General features: G+C 36.6%; 1 protein-coding gene across 9 annotated transcripts in view; it reads left to right on the forward strand.

The window, feature by feature from the left end:
* Window positions 1-17199, forward strand: part of GRB14 (growth factor receptor bound protein 14) — a 177117-nt gene that overhangs the window by 146102 nt on the left and 13816 nt on the right. For 6 of the 9 annotated variants that reach the window (XM_082395320.1, XM_082395318.1, XM_082395315.1 and 3 more), the window contains 5 exons: window positions 4125-4246; window positions 6121-6195; window positions 9917-10054; window positions 15238-15348; window positions 15540-15635. In XM_082395320.1, the coding sequence (XP_082251446.1) occupies window positions 4125-4246; window positions 6121-6195; window positions 9917-10054; window positions 15238-15348; window positions 15540-15635 (542 nt within the window). The remainder of the gene's footprint in view (window positions 1-4124; window positions 4247-6120; window positions 6196-9916; window positions 10055-15237; window positions 15349-15539; window positions 15636-17199) is intronic. The other 3 variants (XM_082395319.1, XM_082395322.1, XM_082395317.1) reach the window with 2 other exon arrangements.

The following is a 17199-nucleotide window of genomic DNA, read 5'->3' on the forward strand; positions in this document are numbered from 1 at the left end:
TTCTTCTAGAGGACTTGGTTCTGCAGTGCTCTTTCCTCATACTTGGATGCTATGGACTCATCTTCCTCAACATTGCACTTAGCTATTGCTTTTCCGCCATGTTAGATGCAGGGCTTCTACTTGAGGGTAGAAGCCTCCTAAGACTACTCTTTGGTTTGAACCACACACCACCATTAAACTTCCCTGGGATTTTATCAACATCAACTGCTTATCCTGAAAGGGTCCTAGTTCCGGAAGGGGCAGGATATAGGGTCACTGTGACCTAAACCATCCAGTTACTATCTAGCCCCCTCTCAGTCTCCACTCCACCCTTTCCTCCACTAACCCCTTAATTCCAGATCCTTTCCCAGAGGACAGAAGATGCATCCCTGTATGAGTCAGTGGAGGATTGGCTGGCCATTATTCTCCCCAAGTGATCATATTTGTCAAAGATTGATAAAGTCTAATTTGAAGCTCAAAAGTAAAGAAAGTGCATCTCTGTCATTTTTTCCTCTGTGTATAGTTTATCTTCAGGGCAGAACATGTGCTGTTTCCTTAGTGGCAGAGATAGGTGATGGGTACAGTGAAACACAGGTTGGTAAAACAAATAAGCAGACGTATTGCTTAATACCTTGCAATTTTCTCCCACTGTGGTTGCAATAAATACAGATACAGTGCGTGGCACATAGGATATTTAATAATGTGAACCTATGCTTCATAAGATTGAAAACATCAGCTGGGGTTGTGTGAGAAGTAAACAAAAGTAAGGATAATAAAGATTGTTAGGGATGCAACTTCCCACTCGATATCTCAGTGACTGCTGGATCTCCCCGCAAACTGCTTCTCTTACAGTCTTCTTAGCTCATTAATGGCCGTAGTCCTTCCAAATGCTTTAGCCAAGAATCTTGGTGTCTTCCTTCACTGCCCCCTCTCTTTCACTCCACATCCAATTTGTCAACAAATCCTGTTGGCTCTACCTTCAGAATACACACAAATTCTGTCTACTTCTTACATGCTGCCACTCTCATCCAGGCCACATCATCTCCCCTTGTTAATTGCAATATTCTGCTAGATGGTCTTCCTATTTCTACCCTAAGCCTTTTGAAATCAGTTATCCACTCAGCATCCGGTGTGATCCAATGAAAACGTAAGTCAGCTCATAATAGTCTTATGTTCAAAATGGATTCCTTTCCCTTATGCCCTCCTTTTTCCCTCCTCCCTGATCCATTTTTCTCTATAGTGTTTATTGCCACCTTTTAAGATTTACATGATTTACATGATTTATTGTCCATGTCTTCCCATTAGAATTGAAGCTCCATGAGGCAATGACTTCTGACTGTCTTGTTCACTACAAAATTCCAAGCCCCACAATGACTGTCTGACACATGGTAGGCCTTCAATAAATATTTGTTGAATGGATAGATGAATGAATAAGTTAAAACTGCCAGACTATATGGATTTATCTCATAACAAGTAGGAAGTGGACAAGTTTTTGAGCAGGGGTCACATTGATACAAATGTTTTATGAGGTTTCCTGTGATATCAGGGTCCAGGTTGGATTGGAAGAATGAGAAAAACAGAGGTTTGGAGATTAGTTAGGAAAAAGTGAAGGTCTAAATGGGAATGGTGATAGTGGGAATGGGTGGGGGGTTGTTGGTTGTGTGAGAGACACTCGGACGAAGAGTCTGATATCTGGGGTAACAACTGGAGGATATTGGAGTGGACATAGAGAAAGTTGTAATGGACATTGGAAAATTTAGGAAAAAACAGTTTGAGAGAGAAAAAGGAAGATACTTTGTTTCATTTTTTTACATTTTTTTACAAATTTTGGTAAAATGCATGTAACATAAAATTTACCATTTCATTCATTTTAAGGGTAAAGTTCACTGGCATTATGTACATTTATTTATATTTATATTGTTGTACAACCATCACCCCCATCCATCTCTAGAATATTTTTATCTTCTCATACTGAAACCCTGAACCCATTAAACAATAACTCCTCATTCTTCCCCCACCCTGGTCCTTGACAACCACCATTCTACTTTGTTTCTCTATGAATTTGTCTGCTCTAGGTACCTCATGTAAATGTAATCATATAATGTTTTTTCTTTTGTGTCTGTCTTATTTTACATAGTATAATATCTTTAAGGTTCATCCATGTTGTAACGTGTCAGAATTTCATTGCTTTTTAAGGCTAAATATTCCACTGAATGTCTTTACTACATTTTGTTTATCCATTCATTTGTTGATGGACATTAGGGTGTTTTTACTTTCTGGCTATTGTGAATGATGCTACAATGAACATTGATGTACAAGTATCTGTTCCAGTCCCTACTTTCACTTCTTTTGGTTATGAACTCAGAAGTGGAATTGCTGGAATTGTTTAATATTTGGAGGGACCACCATACTGAACTTTGGTTTTAGACAGATTATGTTTGAAGTGGTGGAAAGTCTAGCAGTTAGGATTGGAGTGCAAGTGAAAGCAACTGTAGCTGGAGATTTCACTTCAGGGAACTTGACAGACATAATGGCTGAAGAGGGGAGAGTTAATTAGTTGAGAGAAGAGAAAAAAAAGAGTCCAGCCAAGGACTGCATCTTAGGTGGGAGAAGGAGCTACCAGAGCTAGTCAATGAGACCGAAAAAGAGCAATCTGAATTAGGAACAGAACCCAGGAGTGCTGATACACACTTAGCTCCAACTCATTCGTATTCATATATTCATTCAGCACTCTTACAAGAACTCCCTTTCAGATGAATAAGCTTCTATTTAAGTATGACATTACTTTCAAGGGTTTGGGTGCTGTAGGTCACAGATTACTCCTGAGTGTTGAATTCCTGAGACATAGAGACTTTTCAAAAAGGCCCTAGAAGCACCTAAAAAAGCAGAGGATTTCTATATTTCTTATTTGGCTGTTCTCCATTTCTTATTTTGCATTAGTAATTTCACAGTCACTTTTCTTTAACCTTTTATTGAAGTATGACATACCTTAACATAAGTGAACAAAGATGGACAACTTGGTGAATTCTCAGATATTGTTTCTACCTGAGTATCCAACACCCAGATTAAGAAACAGAATATTTCTCACCCCCAGTGGTTCCCTCATGCCCCTGCTCACTCACCCACTATCCCTATTATCTTGATTTCTAACACCATAGATTTATTGTATCTGTGTTGAACTTATATAAATGGAATCATGTAGTATGTACTCCTTGTGTCTGACTTCTTTCATTTAATATTATGTTTGTGGAATTCATCCATGCAGTTTTGTGTTACTGTAGTATATATTCTATTGTGTCCTTTACACAGTTTATTTATTCATTCTCACGTTGATAGGCATTTGGGTAGTTTCCAGTTGGGGCTATTATGAATAGTACCGCTATGAACATCACAGTTTCTTATTAAAATAGGAAATTTGCATGTTATGTTCACCTCTTTAAAGTTGCCATTGCTTTTTTCATTTAAGTGCCTTTCCTCTTAAGTGCCTTCCCACCCTGCCTAATTATCTTCATTGGTAATACAAACTACATTTGCCTGAACATTAGTTTTGAAAGTAAAAAGTGCCACAAGAAATTAGGTTTCTTAAAAAATTGTATGTCCTTGCATTAAAATTTTCTTTTTAAAGCATTTATTTCAGTTTTTCTCAACTATCCAGATTATGTGTCTTAAACGCATAGTGAACCTGTCAAATTTTTTCAGCTCTTAATGGGATGAATTGTTCAACCTTGAGGCAAATATTTTAATTTTGGCACCATGATGAGTTGGAGAAAAAGAATAGTTCCCATATTCTTAATGCAGTTTTGTTATCAAACTTATAATTTACATAGCAATAAAAGGAGATTGAGAATTAGTAAAAAGTGCATTGTGATATTTTATGTCATTTTTCTCTTCCGGTTACAGTCTGCTTTGGTATAAAAATCAACATTACTAATTCAAAATTAATGAAAATTTTATCAATCTGATTATTCCAGAATTGAGTTGAAATTTTCTATGTTTAATAAAGATACGTACATAATATATTTTATATATTTGTATGGATATATATGTCCATATGTTTATTTGTCTACCTACCTGTCTATCTTTCTTATCCATCCATCCATCCATCTATCTATCTGTTGACGTGCTCACTGGAACATTCTTTACAGAAAGAACAATAGAAGACCACGAGCTGGTGATTGAAGTGCTATCTAACTGGGGAATGGAAGAAGAAAATAAGCTATACTTTAGAAAAAATTATGCCAAATATGAATTCTTTAAAAACCCAATGGTAAGTGAAATCCCCATTAATAGTTATGGGAAATGAATGAGTTTAGTTAAATTTTATTTTATTTTATGTGAAGAAAAATGTCACTATGGATAAAATACAAGTCCCTATTTGGTAAACTGTAGGTAAGAATTCTGGCCCTTTAAAATTATAGTCACACTTCTTCTTACTCTAACAATGATTAGCCAACATCGTCACAGAAGTTCATATACGTGGTTTTGGGGAACTATTGCTTCTTTTCTTGCTTTTTAAGAAAAACAACTACATTTGATTTGGGAAATTATTAGATATCTCTAAGCAGGTTCCAAAATATTATGGTTTAACTCTTTTCACATAATTTAGGAAATTAAATAAGAAAAATTCTAAAGGAAAAACAGATTGATGTTTGTTGGGAGTGTTGAAACTTAGCCAAAAGTTTAGATTGACGTGCATCTGGCTGTTCCAAACTATTTTGTTTTCAGTGCAATAATTGAGCTAAGTAGAAATGAGATAAAGACCAGTGCATTATCTAGTAAATACTCCTTTCATTATAGTTCTTTTTAAAAGAAAGTAAATGTATGTCACATTCTAATGAAGACTAGTGATCTAGAGAAGTCAGAATAGCCTCTGGGCTCATTATTTTAAATTGTTTTTGACTCTGCAGCTGTAGCATATTTTTACACTAAGTTTTGGATAATTGGATTGAAATGATACTTTATGAAAAATATATGATACACAACATAATAGAATATTTTCAAACCCTGAAAGACCTCTTACGCTCTCTTTTATTTAAACTTATTAATAGAAACATAGTGGGATGGTCTTTGATAAAGAAAATACGAGTCCTAATAAAAATTAAATAGAATTAGAATTTGAAAGGAAACTGTTTTCTTATTATGAATCTTTATTAAAAGCAAGAATTTAAAAGTCATAGTTAAAGACATAGGGTTTAGTGCTCAGTTTCAGTTTTGTTTTGCTTTTTTTTTAGTTTAAACAAGGCTGTAGATTCATTTTGTAGACTTAGAGTAGTGGTTCTCAACTGGGGGGTGATGTGGTAATGTCTGGAGACATTTTTGGTTGTCATACTGGGGGGATGGGGGTGCTGCTAGTGGGTGGAGGCCAGGAATGCCCTAAACGTCCTGCAATGCACAGGACAGTCCCCCCAACACAGCGTTATTAGACCAACATTAATAGAACTACGCTTCAAAAACCCTGTCCTAAAGGAAGTATAGTGGCATATATTTTCCCAAACTTGCCTGATCATAAAAACTCCCTGGGGAAGGGGATAGTGCTTGTTAAAAATACAGGATCCAGGTCCTACCCTGACCTACTGAATCAGACACTCCAGGAAAGAGGCCTGGGAATTCCTATTTTTAAACAGCTTTCCTGGGTGAATTTTATGATTAAACAGGTTTGGAAAGATCGAAGGTGGAAAAGACTGTCATTTTAGCTCCCTGGCCCTCTAGTTTAACTCCTTGTTCCTCTACTCTACGGGCTGTGACCTTGGGTATATATATCCTTTACTTCTATGAGCCTTGACTTTATGAAATGGAGCTGATAGTCCTTCAGTACCTGCTAGAGTGGTTGCAGGACTCAGGGAAGACGTACGGGAGCTAGCACACTGTCAGCCTGAGGGCAGTGTTTGTAACTGGAGGTACGTGGATCTCTGTGTATCAGCACCATCTGAGGGTGTTTGGCTAGTCTTTGGGCCCTGCTCCTACCTTCTCTCTCATTAAGATACCTGCGGGTAGAGTCAGGGACTGGCATTTTTAAAAGTGCTTTGGGTGAATTTTCAACACACTGATTTAAAGAGCTTTTGCTTTAGATTACTGTGTTGGTCATAGTTCGATCTTTTCTGCAATGGCTTTGGGATAATATAACATGTATCTTTTCGTCAGTATTTTTTTCCAGAGCATATGGTGTCTTTTGCAACTGAAACCAATGGTGAAATATCCCCCACACAGATTTTGCAGGTAAAATATATTTTTTCACTAAAATATGTAAGTACTAAATAATGAAGGGAAACTGTAAGGTCCTTATTTACTTATTTATTTATATTTCTAATTTTATAAGTAGATATACTCATTTATCTTGCATTTCCATGCCTTTTTTTTTTTTTTACTTCATGAGAGTTGACAATATTCTTTTTTTAAATTGAAGTATAGTTGATTTACAATGTTGTGTTAGTTTCAGGTGTACTGCAAAGTGATAAAGTTATACACACATATAGAGTTATTTTTTTTCAGATTCTTTTCCCTTATAGGTTATTACAAAATATTGAGTATAGTTCTCTTAGCTATACAGTAGGTCCTTGTTGGTTATCTATTTTATATATAGTAGTATGTATATATTAATCCCAAACTCTTAATTTATCCTCCCCCTTCCCCTTTGGTAACCATAAGTTTGTTTTCTATGTCTGTGGGTCTATTTCTGTTTTGTATATAAGTTCATTTGTATTTTTTTCCCTTAGATTCTAATATAAGCGATATCATATGATATTTGTCTTTCTCTGGCTGGCTTACTTCACTTAGTAGGATAATCTCTAGGTCCATCCATGTTGCTGAAAATGGCATTATTTCATTCGTTTTTTATGGCCAAGTAATAATCCGTTGTATAAATATACTACATCTTCTTTATCCATTCATCTGTCAATGGACATTTAGGTTGCTTCCACGTCTTGGCTATTGTAAATAGTGCTGCAATGAACACTGGGGTGCATGTGTCTTTTCCAATTATGGTTTTCTCCAGATATATGCCCAGGAATGGGATTGCAGGATCATATGGTAGCTCTATTTTTAGTTTTCTGAGGAACCTCCATACTGTTCTCTATAGTGGCTGTACCAATTTACATTCCTACCAACAGTGTAGGAGGGTTCCTTTTTCTCCACACCCTCTCCAGCATTTATTATTTGTAGACTTTTTGATGATGGCCATTCTAACCAGTGTGAGGTGATACCTCATTGTAGCTTTGACTTTCATTTCTCTAATAATTAATGATGTTGAGCATCTTTTCATGTGCCATCTGTATGTCTTCTTTGGAGAAATGTCTATTTATTGAGGTCCATATTTATACACGTCCAGATTTTGGATGGTATGCCTTGAGTGGTTAATTTTTGCTAGAGATAAAGTTGGAAAAGAGAAGAAGAGGAAAGAAAAGAAAAGAGCACAATCTAGATAAAGAATTCTGTAAATCAATAAAGACCCCTAACTATATTATTCTTCCCAGTTTTGAACAACTGTCAAAGGATTTTAAGTGTTTAAAAAATGTGTATCATGAAAGGAAACTTGCAGAGTTTTGCTCTCTGATGTATTTAAAGATTATGTTAGTCTTCGAAAAAATCAAAATTTCCAGTAAACTATAGACATTTTACCAACAGATATTTAGTGTTAACTTTTATAATAAATGCTCTCAATCCTATTTGTGATAAAATATTTAGCAACTAGATGAAATATTATCTATGATGGAAACACTTGACTGAAACATGAAATAGCTGAATTAAGAATACTAGTTATTTAATTTAAAATTTCCTTAGTTTTGCATCTATTGAGCTCATTTCTTACAAACTGGCAATGGCTGTAGGTGACCATTTTCCAAGACATTTTCATTACAATAAAAAATTTCAGTTATTTTATATTTGATACTATACTTGTTAACAGGTTAATGGTGAGCAATGTCTTTATAATGGTTGCTGTTTGATCTAAACCCCAGTCATCCCCGAACCCAGTCAATAGTCTCTGATCTTTAATGAAGAAAACTTTTAATAGTTCCAGTATAGATATTACTTTAAATATGTTGGTATTTGAATATACTGGTAAATATATTGGGTATCACAAATTTGTTTTCTATGGGCTTTTTATTTGTAATAGGTTATATTTCATTTTTTGCTTCAAAATATTTTAGAAATATGATTAGCCTCAGGATTTCTCTAAAAGCTACTTATGTGCTACTAGGTTGTCACAGACACCCTGTAGAATGTTAGGGTGAATGGCAGCAGCGGCAGTGCCCCAGCACCCCTAGCTCTCACGCCTCTTTATACTTTGCCTTTGGATTATGACAGGGCGGTGGATTGGAGTTTTTCTTCTGCCTCCTTTCCCAAATTCTCCTATAATTTAGTTATATTATTTTAATGTTAAATTATAAAAACAAGAAAAGTCATAGCTTTGGAATCAGATAGTCCTGCATGTGCCCCTGACCTCTTCTCTCCACTGAGGCAATGTTTCCACTTTTTAAAACATTCCTTCTTTTTCCAGTGTGACCTCTATGACTCCCTTTTTAAAATTTAATTGGTTTGGTTTAATAACTTGGAAAGCACTCAAACTAAAAAACCTACTTGCCTGCTTTGCATGTCAATTAATTAATATCTGTGGCTCATTAAATTAAAAGTTTTTTAATTAATTTATTTAAAAAACATTATCTACTCTCAGCATTTCCCCGAATAGCCTTTTAAAACTATGTTACGTTGTTTGAGCTAATATTTTCTCTTAGTTTCAGTTTTAACATTTTGCATTCGTTTATTCATAGGGATTTCCATTTTCTTCTTTTAGTGAGACACCAATGCATTTCCACTGTCTTATTAAGGATGCTGAGCACAGCCACTCAGAGCTATTCCTTTTCATTCTCAATTTCCTGACCAACACATGCCTGCTGTCTCAGTTAATTATCACTGGGTTACAAACTATTCTAAATCTTAATGGCTTAAGTACCCACTCATATTTTGTCAACAGTTTTGTAGGTTGGTATTTGGGAAGGGTTTAGCTGGATGGGTCTCTGAGGCAGATTGACTCCCAAAGGGATTGTGGATCCGCTTCTTCTAAGATAGCTTTTCACTGCATGTGTCTGGTACTCCTTGGCCTCTCTCTCTCTCTGTCTCTCCACATGGTGTGTCATTCTCCAAGGCTTTTCCAGTTGCCTTGTGCTTCTCACCACATAGCCATCTCAGGGTAGTCACGTTTCTTATATGAAAGTTAGCTTCCAAGAGTTAAGAAGTGGAAGCCATCAGGCTAGTTAAGGGACTACAGTGAGAATGGCAGCCTGTCCCGCCATATCCTATTGGTCAGAGCAGTCACGAGCCTTGCCCAGATTCAAGGGGGTGGAGAAACTTCACCTCTTGGTTCAGTGGCAGGATCACATTTGCAGAAGAGCATGTGGAATGAAAGATATTGTTGCAGTTCTCTTTGGAAAACACAACCTGCCCATACCCACCCACAACTGAGAACCATAGAGGACAAAGAGATTGTTTACTTTACCTTCATCGAGGAGGTGAACTTGGCTCAATTTCTTTAATAATTGAATAATGGAAGTCAGGATCATGGTCTTACATATACCATAATGAAGTTGAAGTTGATAGGTCAATCTATAATCTCAAGGAAAATCATAGGCAGGGATGAAAAGTATCAGGACTTAACTCTGTAGACAAAGTTCAGCTTTTCAAATGGACATTCAAATAGCTTGTAATGTTGGTGTTTGACTAAGTACTGATCACTTAGAATGTATATTTCGTGAGCATATTTTCATTTGGAACTTGCCTCAGGTTTTCACAAGACTGATTTATTTTCTGTTATATATATCGCTATTTCTGTAATGGTGTATAAGTGCTTTCAATGCTGTTTGATTTTGCACATTTCTATTTGAAATATAAAACTACAATATCATTGATTCAGAAACTGTATGAGAGTATCTGATTTTTCTTCCAGATATTTCTGAGTTCAAGCACATATCCTGAAATCCATGGCTTCTTACATGCAAAAGAACAGGGAAAGAAGTCCTGGAAAAAGATTTACTTCCTTTTAAGAAGATCCGGTTTATATTTTTCTACTAAAGGGACATCAAAGGTAAATTGGAATGTCAGTGATGTGCTATGAATTATATGGAAGTTGTAAGTTAAAATGGGTTTTACTTTGTTTTATTCATTATCTTATTGCATGATGTCAATAGTTGGTAATTTTTTTTAGATTCCAAACATTTGCCATAATCCATTTAAAAACTAATTATTCAGCTTTATTTCCCACTAGTTTCAATATACATCCTTTGATACCATCTGGATGCTCTTGTTTCAGTACCACATTCCTTGCCCATTTCTCCCCCACTCTGAATCTACCCCCATTCTCCTTATCAAGGCTGGGATTTTGAAGCCCGACAGAGTTCACATCTTTTCTTTTTACCCAGGTCATACTACTGACCTTGCCCACCTCTGAACTTCTGTTGATGCAGTTAGTAACACTCAGCTGAGTCTGTAACTGCTTATTAATTCCCTTGTGTGTGTTAGTTTTTTCTCCTCACCTAGATTATAAATTCCTAGAGGAAGTTATCATGTTATGATCAGGGATGGATGTATGTGTGTGCTTGCTTATGTATACCTATGTATTCAGTTACATAGACATACCTGTGCAGATGTTCATACACACATACATAATCACTTATGAATGTAATTCCCTTAGCACTAGCACTATGTAGTCTGTTTCTGTGTAGTCTAGTTGTTGCCTACTATGCCATATGCCTGTGTTTTATGTCTTGATATTTTATGCAATGCATCGATTTCCTTCAAGTAAAACTACTTTTGAGAGTTTTCATGAGAGTTTAATTCTATGTTCATGCATCTGTTTTGTCAGTGACAACACTGTTGCTTCTTTATGGGTAATCTGTCATTTTTCTTTGGCTCTTTTTCAAATTTTATTATCATCATTGGTATTTAGTCATTTTCCTACCGTATTTCTAGGTATGTTCAAATATATTCTGCTATACATATCTTGCTTGATTCTTTTTTTTTTTTTTAATTAATTTATTTATTTATGGCTGTGTTGGGTCTTCATTTCTTGTGCGAGGGCTTTCTCTAGTTGTGGCAAGCGGGGGCCACTCTTCATCGTGGTGCGTGGGCCTCTCACTATCGCGGCCTCTCTTGTTGCGGAGCACAGGCTCCAGACGCGCAGGCTCAGTAATTGTGGCTCACGGGCCTAGCTGCTCCGCGGCATGTGGGATCTTCCCAGACCAGGGCTCGAACCCGTGTCCCCTGCATTGGCAGGCAGATTCTCAACCACTGCGCCACCAGGGAAGCCCTTGATTCTTAACATACACATTCAATCTGCAAATTCATATTTTTCTTTTATGCTGAAAATGTTCATTATTTATTTCTCATTCTCAATATTTGATCCTTTAAATTTTTAGTAGGATTTTCTGTCTTGGCTAGTCATGGCCCTAGGTCTCCCTTTGCTTGTGGCTGCCTAACTCCAGTCTCTGCCTCTGTCTTCACACAGCCTTCTCCTTTCTCTGTGTGTCTCTGATAAGGACACTTGTCGATTTAGAGCCCACCCAGATAATCTAGGAAGATGTCATCTCTAGATCCTTAGCTTAATTACATCTGCAAAGGCCCCTTTGCAAAACAGGTCACATTCACAGTTTCTTCAGGTTAGGACATGGACAGATCTTTTAATTTTGAGTGAGAGAGTGAAATGATCATGTTGTTAGAAGATGAGTATGGCCATAGGGAGCTTAAAAAATCAACTAGAGAGACAGAGAAACGGAGAGGGGAAGGGAGCAGGGGAGGCAGGGGGGAAGGGACAAGTGGGCAGGAAGGGAGAGCGATTGATTGAGTTGAGGCACAGATGCTAATTAGTGCTAACTAGATGATCATTTCAGTAATCAAGGGTGGAGGCCATGGGATCTAACCTAGGATGAGCATTGGAGAGAGAAGAAGGGGGTGGATGTAAGATTAAATGAAAAATGGTCAGATTTTGTTGACTGGTTGATACGAAAGAAGAGGAAGCACTTAATGTTCTTAGAGAAAGACATAAGGAAAATAAAGAAATAGAAAATGATAGAATAAACAGGAATAGGAGATTTGAAGAAATCAAATCTTAGAAGAAAGATACTGATCTTAGTTCTAGATATATTGTGTTGATGGTGAAGTATCCAAATGGGAATGCCCAGATCACAGCTAATGATAGAGACTAGATATTTGGGCAGTGGTATGGAGATATGGAGTTGCAAAGGAGTGATACTTTCCATATTTACCCCGACTGTTCTTACATAGTTTCCTCCCTTCCCTGATATACAGTTTTCCTTTGCTGCTATTCACACGTGTGTGCACACACATGTGCAAGTGTGTGTGTGTGTGTTTTAGGTTTAAGTGGTGGAATACTTCATGGAAAAGGCCTCTACTTATTTAGTAATCCATTCCTTTACAGAAATCTTTTATTTTTAAGTATATATAGTTTGACTACTAGTGTTCTATCATATAGATGCATTTAATTTTTCTTGAGGATTTAAACCTAGTTTTCAAATTTTTATATTATAGATAATGTTAGGATGAACAATTACCCACTTTTGTAATTAAGGTTTTAGACTTTTTCTTAACCTTTGTAATGAAGTTTCTCTTTTCCCAGTTTTCCTCATGTATGAAGTAATATACGAAGGTGGTTTTAAACAAATGTGTGCTGGATCATCTTTTTACTTTTAGCATCAGAGAAAATTGGCTTCTAAATCCAGTAATCACATTTCTTTGACTTTCTTCCCAGTGATTCTTCACTGGAAGATATGACAATATCTCCTTAATTCCTGAATTCCTAATTCTTTAACAGGTTTCGCATGAAAATCCACAGCCCATTGTCTTTTTACTTCACCCTCCACCTCCTTTCCTTTCCCACCTATTACAAAACAAGACAGCTCCTATTCCATCTACTGAAGCCATGCTCTTATCCCTGCAATGGTCCCCCCTTGGCTGGGCAACATTATAGGCATCAAACCTCTGTTCTCAGGTCATGCCTCAGCTCTCCTCAACATGGTGTCTAACTTTGCTGTGCATCGTACATAGTAGTGTTCTCTCTAGCCTGTGCTGAATGAGCGTGTGTTCCATAGTCTATATATATGAAAATGATCTTACATTCCCCCTTAAAAACGAAATTCAAGATATTAGATAAACTCAAGGATTATGACCTCTCTAAAAATCATGTAGGTTATCTAATGTCTAATATGACATTTCTACCTGGCAAAGTGACCATTTCCTGCCCTTTTTCTATGAGAAGGGTCTTGATTTATTTTACTTTCTAAAGATGTAGGCTGCATGGGACTTAGATAAACACTTACGCAAGCCTTGGAGGTGTGGCCATGACTTACAGAGAAACATCTAAGTACCCTGCTCTCCAACTTCCCCCTTATATACACGTTTGCATGCTTACCTTTCGCTAACCATGCCAGCTCAGCCTTAGTCTTGTACTGTCATAAGCCTTGATGTGTCTGCAGTAATGGAACAAAAATCAGTCAAGAGAAGAAACTCATCATGTCTCTTATGTCCTTCCAGTATTTCTTAAGCTGCCTTTTTCTCACATCCAAATGACTCAGCTACATTGACTTCTACAGTATCAGTGGGCAGGGATGGTTTTATTCCATCTTCATAGAAATCAGACATTTTTACTAGCAAATCAGTTTCTATCAAGGAATAAAGTTTTAAAGGCCTTGCCAACAAGAGTACTTTTCTCCCTCCTCCTCCCTTATTCCAAGGGCCCTAGGCTGGGTCTCTCTTTTTTTTTTTTTTTTTTAATTAATTAATTAATTTATTTATTTATGGCTGTGTTGGGTCTTCGTTTCTGTGCGAGGGCTTTCTCTAGTTGTGGCAAGCGGGGGCCACTCTTCATCGCGGTGCGCGGGCCTCTCGCTATCGCGGCCTCTCCTGTTGCGGAGCACAGGTTCCAGACGCGCAGGCTCAGTAGTTGTGGCTCACGGGCCCAGTCGCTCCGCGGCATGTGGGATCTTCCCAGACCAGGGCTCGAACCCGTGTCCCCTGCATTGGCAGGCAGATTCTCAACCACTGCGCCACCAGGGAAGCCCTGGGACTCTTAACAATTTTCTTTTCTGACTCATTCTCCCATGGAGTTGGGAACTTTAGTCATCCATTAGATCAAAATGCCTAAAGAATAGTGACACACAGAGAAACAGTTGCATACACAGAAGCTCTTGCTCTACTAATCATCACTGATGGAATAGCCAGCCTACTGGCCAATGACTGAAATTTTTTTGGATTTGGATTTGAATGGGTTGCTCAAATTGCTGAATGTTCTGCTTTATCTTTTTGTTTTAAGAGCACTGCTTCTCAAATTTCAGTGCATATGAATCACCTGGGTTCTTGTTAAAATGCAGATTTTGATTTTGAATCAGCAGATCTGGGGTGGGCCCTGAGATTTTGCATTTCTAATAAGCTCCCAGGTGATGCTGATACTGCTGGTCTGGGACCACACGACTAGTAGCAAGGTTTTAAAGAACCAATGCGTTGTGGTCAGTTTTGATTACACATTCAACCCCAGAATTAAGCATTTCTCCAAGTTATTAACCTATCACAGAATAATATGACCCAGTGATTTCCCATGACCAGCTCTAAATCTTATGGATTTCCCAGAGAAGAAATAGCTCTTCATGATTCCACTTTGCCTTGAAAATCAGACACATTCCATTGCCAGGTAATCTTCCTGAATTTATCTGTACAGGCTTCCTTTCTTTTGTAAAGGAAGGTGGTCATGCCGCCTGTTTCATTGCTTGCTGTGGTACGTGAGGCAGTACACAAACATGAGGGACGATCATTTCTCAATGAAGCAGGAATCATCATCTTTTTTTTTTTTTTTTTCTTTAGCTGCTATAGAAGCTCAAACCAACCTTCTTTCCTTTGTGGAACTACCATTATTTAAAACCCAAATAAGAAAACATTTTCAAAAGCCATGCTTTGCTCTCTTCTCTCCCTCAGATTCCTTGAAGTAGTGGTTAAAGCAAGTAATTTTAAAATAAGAAGATATATTTTTTTGTATATTGGAAGTTAAATTATAAACAAATCACTGCTTCTCAAATTAAATACTCTCGTATCCAGCTCCTGGTTATTTAAGGATATAGTGACTTAGTTTTCCTTTCCTTTTGTTTCTGTGACATTATTTGGAATATTTTTTGCCAAGGTATAAGTTATGTAACATAATAGAAATACAAAAGGTAGTGTAAAAATATGTATCCATTTCAACATACACATATATATTTTTTTAAGGAACCACGGCATTTGCAGTTTTTCAGCGAATTTGGCAATAGTGATATTTATGTGTCACTGGCAGGCAAAAAAAAACATGGAGCACCGACTAACTATGGATTCTGCTTTAAGGTACAGGCTTAATATTTTGCTAGATGAATAAAGCAAGCCTCAGCCTTTTAGGTAAGCTTGAGTTTCTTTTAATTTCTTTTAAAAAGAGACAGCTTTCTCTTATATATAGGAGAATTTTAGTGGCTTTTATTTCAACAGGTGTTACCTTCAAGATATGCATTAACGATAAACAATGTGCTGTGGCCTTCTAGCCTAACAAAGCAGGAGGGCCTCGAGACCTGAAAATGCTCTGTGCAGAAGAAGAGCAGAGTAGGACGTGCTGGGTGACCGCGATTAGATTGCTTAAGGTAATCTCACTGCAGGTGTGAATTTCTATTAAACATTGGGAGTACCATCAAAGTTTGAAAATACCTGTATTTCAAAACTCAGAAGACTCACTATGAATCCATGTGGGTATGTGAGGAAGAAGAAAAATAACCACCACCAAATGCGTGTATTTTATTTTTTATCTGAAAGATAAACATTTCCAGAGTAGAGTGCAATAACCTAATACATTTATCTTGTGTGTGTGGAGTATTCCATTTTTAAAAATGTTCTGATTTTTATTTTTTTGTAAGAGTATTACATATATAGCAAGTATAACTGATTGAAATTTCTCCTGTCTGTGACTTAGTCTGCATTTTAAAAACATTGCCATCAATCCGATGTGAAGTATATTTTAAAATGTGCCCATCTGAATATGTTTAGTGCAGTTGTTTTATGTTTTATTTAAGTGTTGTGTGAATTGCTTTCTAGTTTAATGCAAATTATTTTATAAATTTTACTATAGCTGTATTATTCAAACATTTACCTTTGTGCTAAGTAAAAATTACTGCTTCCATAAGCAAAATTTATTGGTAAGCATCTTGACAAGGAGTAAGAATGTTCTAAAAGTAGGTAGGGGAGAGAGACACAGAACTGATTTCTTCCAGGAAGTATAGAAAACACATTTACTTTCAAAACTTGTATGCTAGCAAATTTAGCACAACTTTAAATTTATAATTATAAAACTTATCGACCATTTCCTTTTAAGAAGGGCAGAATAATCAGAATCAGAATTACTCATTGTCATACCAGGTTTGCAAGAAAGTTTTATTTTCTGTTCTTTTACTTTTTTTTAAATTGAGGTGAAATTCACATAACATAAAATTAACCAAATTAACTATTTTTAATGTGAATAATTCAGAGGCATTGAGTACATTCAAAATGTTGTGCAATTGCCATCTCTGTCTAGTTCCAAAACATTTTTTTCACCTCTAAAGGAGACTCCATACCCATTAAGCAGTTACTCCCAGCCCCTGGCAACCACTAATCCATGTTCTGTCTCTATGGATTTACCAATTTGGATATTTCATAGAAATGGAATCATATAATATGTGACATTTTGGGTCTGGCTTCTTCACTTAGCATAACGTCTGTGGTTCATCCATGTTGTAGCAGCATGTATCAGTACTTCATTCCTTTTTATGGCTGAATAATAATATTCCATTGTATGTGTGTTGTTTAACATATATATATATATGTTAAATAAACAATTTGTTTTTCCACTGATGGGTATTTGGATTGTTTCTACCTTTTTACTATTGTGGATAGTGCTGCTATGAATATGTCTCTACACGTATTTGTCTGAGTAACAGTTTTCAGTTTTTTTGATATATACCTAAAAATGGAATTGCTGGTCATATGGTAATTCTATGTTTAACTTTTTGATGAATTGCCAAAATGTTTTCCACAGAGGCTAAACCATTTTACATTCCCACCAGCAATGTATAAGAATTCCAGTTTCTCCATATGCTCACCAACACTTGTTATTTTCCACTTTTTAAAAAAATACTCATCCTAGTGGGTGTGAAGGGTAGGAAGAACGTTTTT

This window comes from Balaenoptera borealis, assembly GCF_965194805.1.
Source record: "Balaenoptera borealis genome assembly, chromosome: 6".
Taxonomy (NCBI): domain Eukaryota; kingdom Metazoa; phylum Chordata; class Mammalia; order Artiodactyla; family Balaenopteridae; genus Balaenoptera; species Balaenoptera borealis.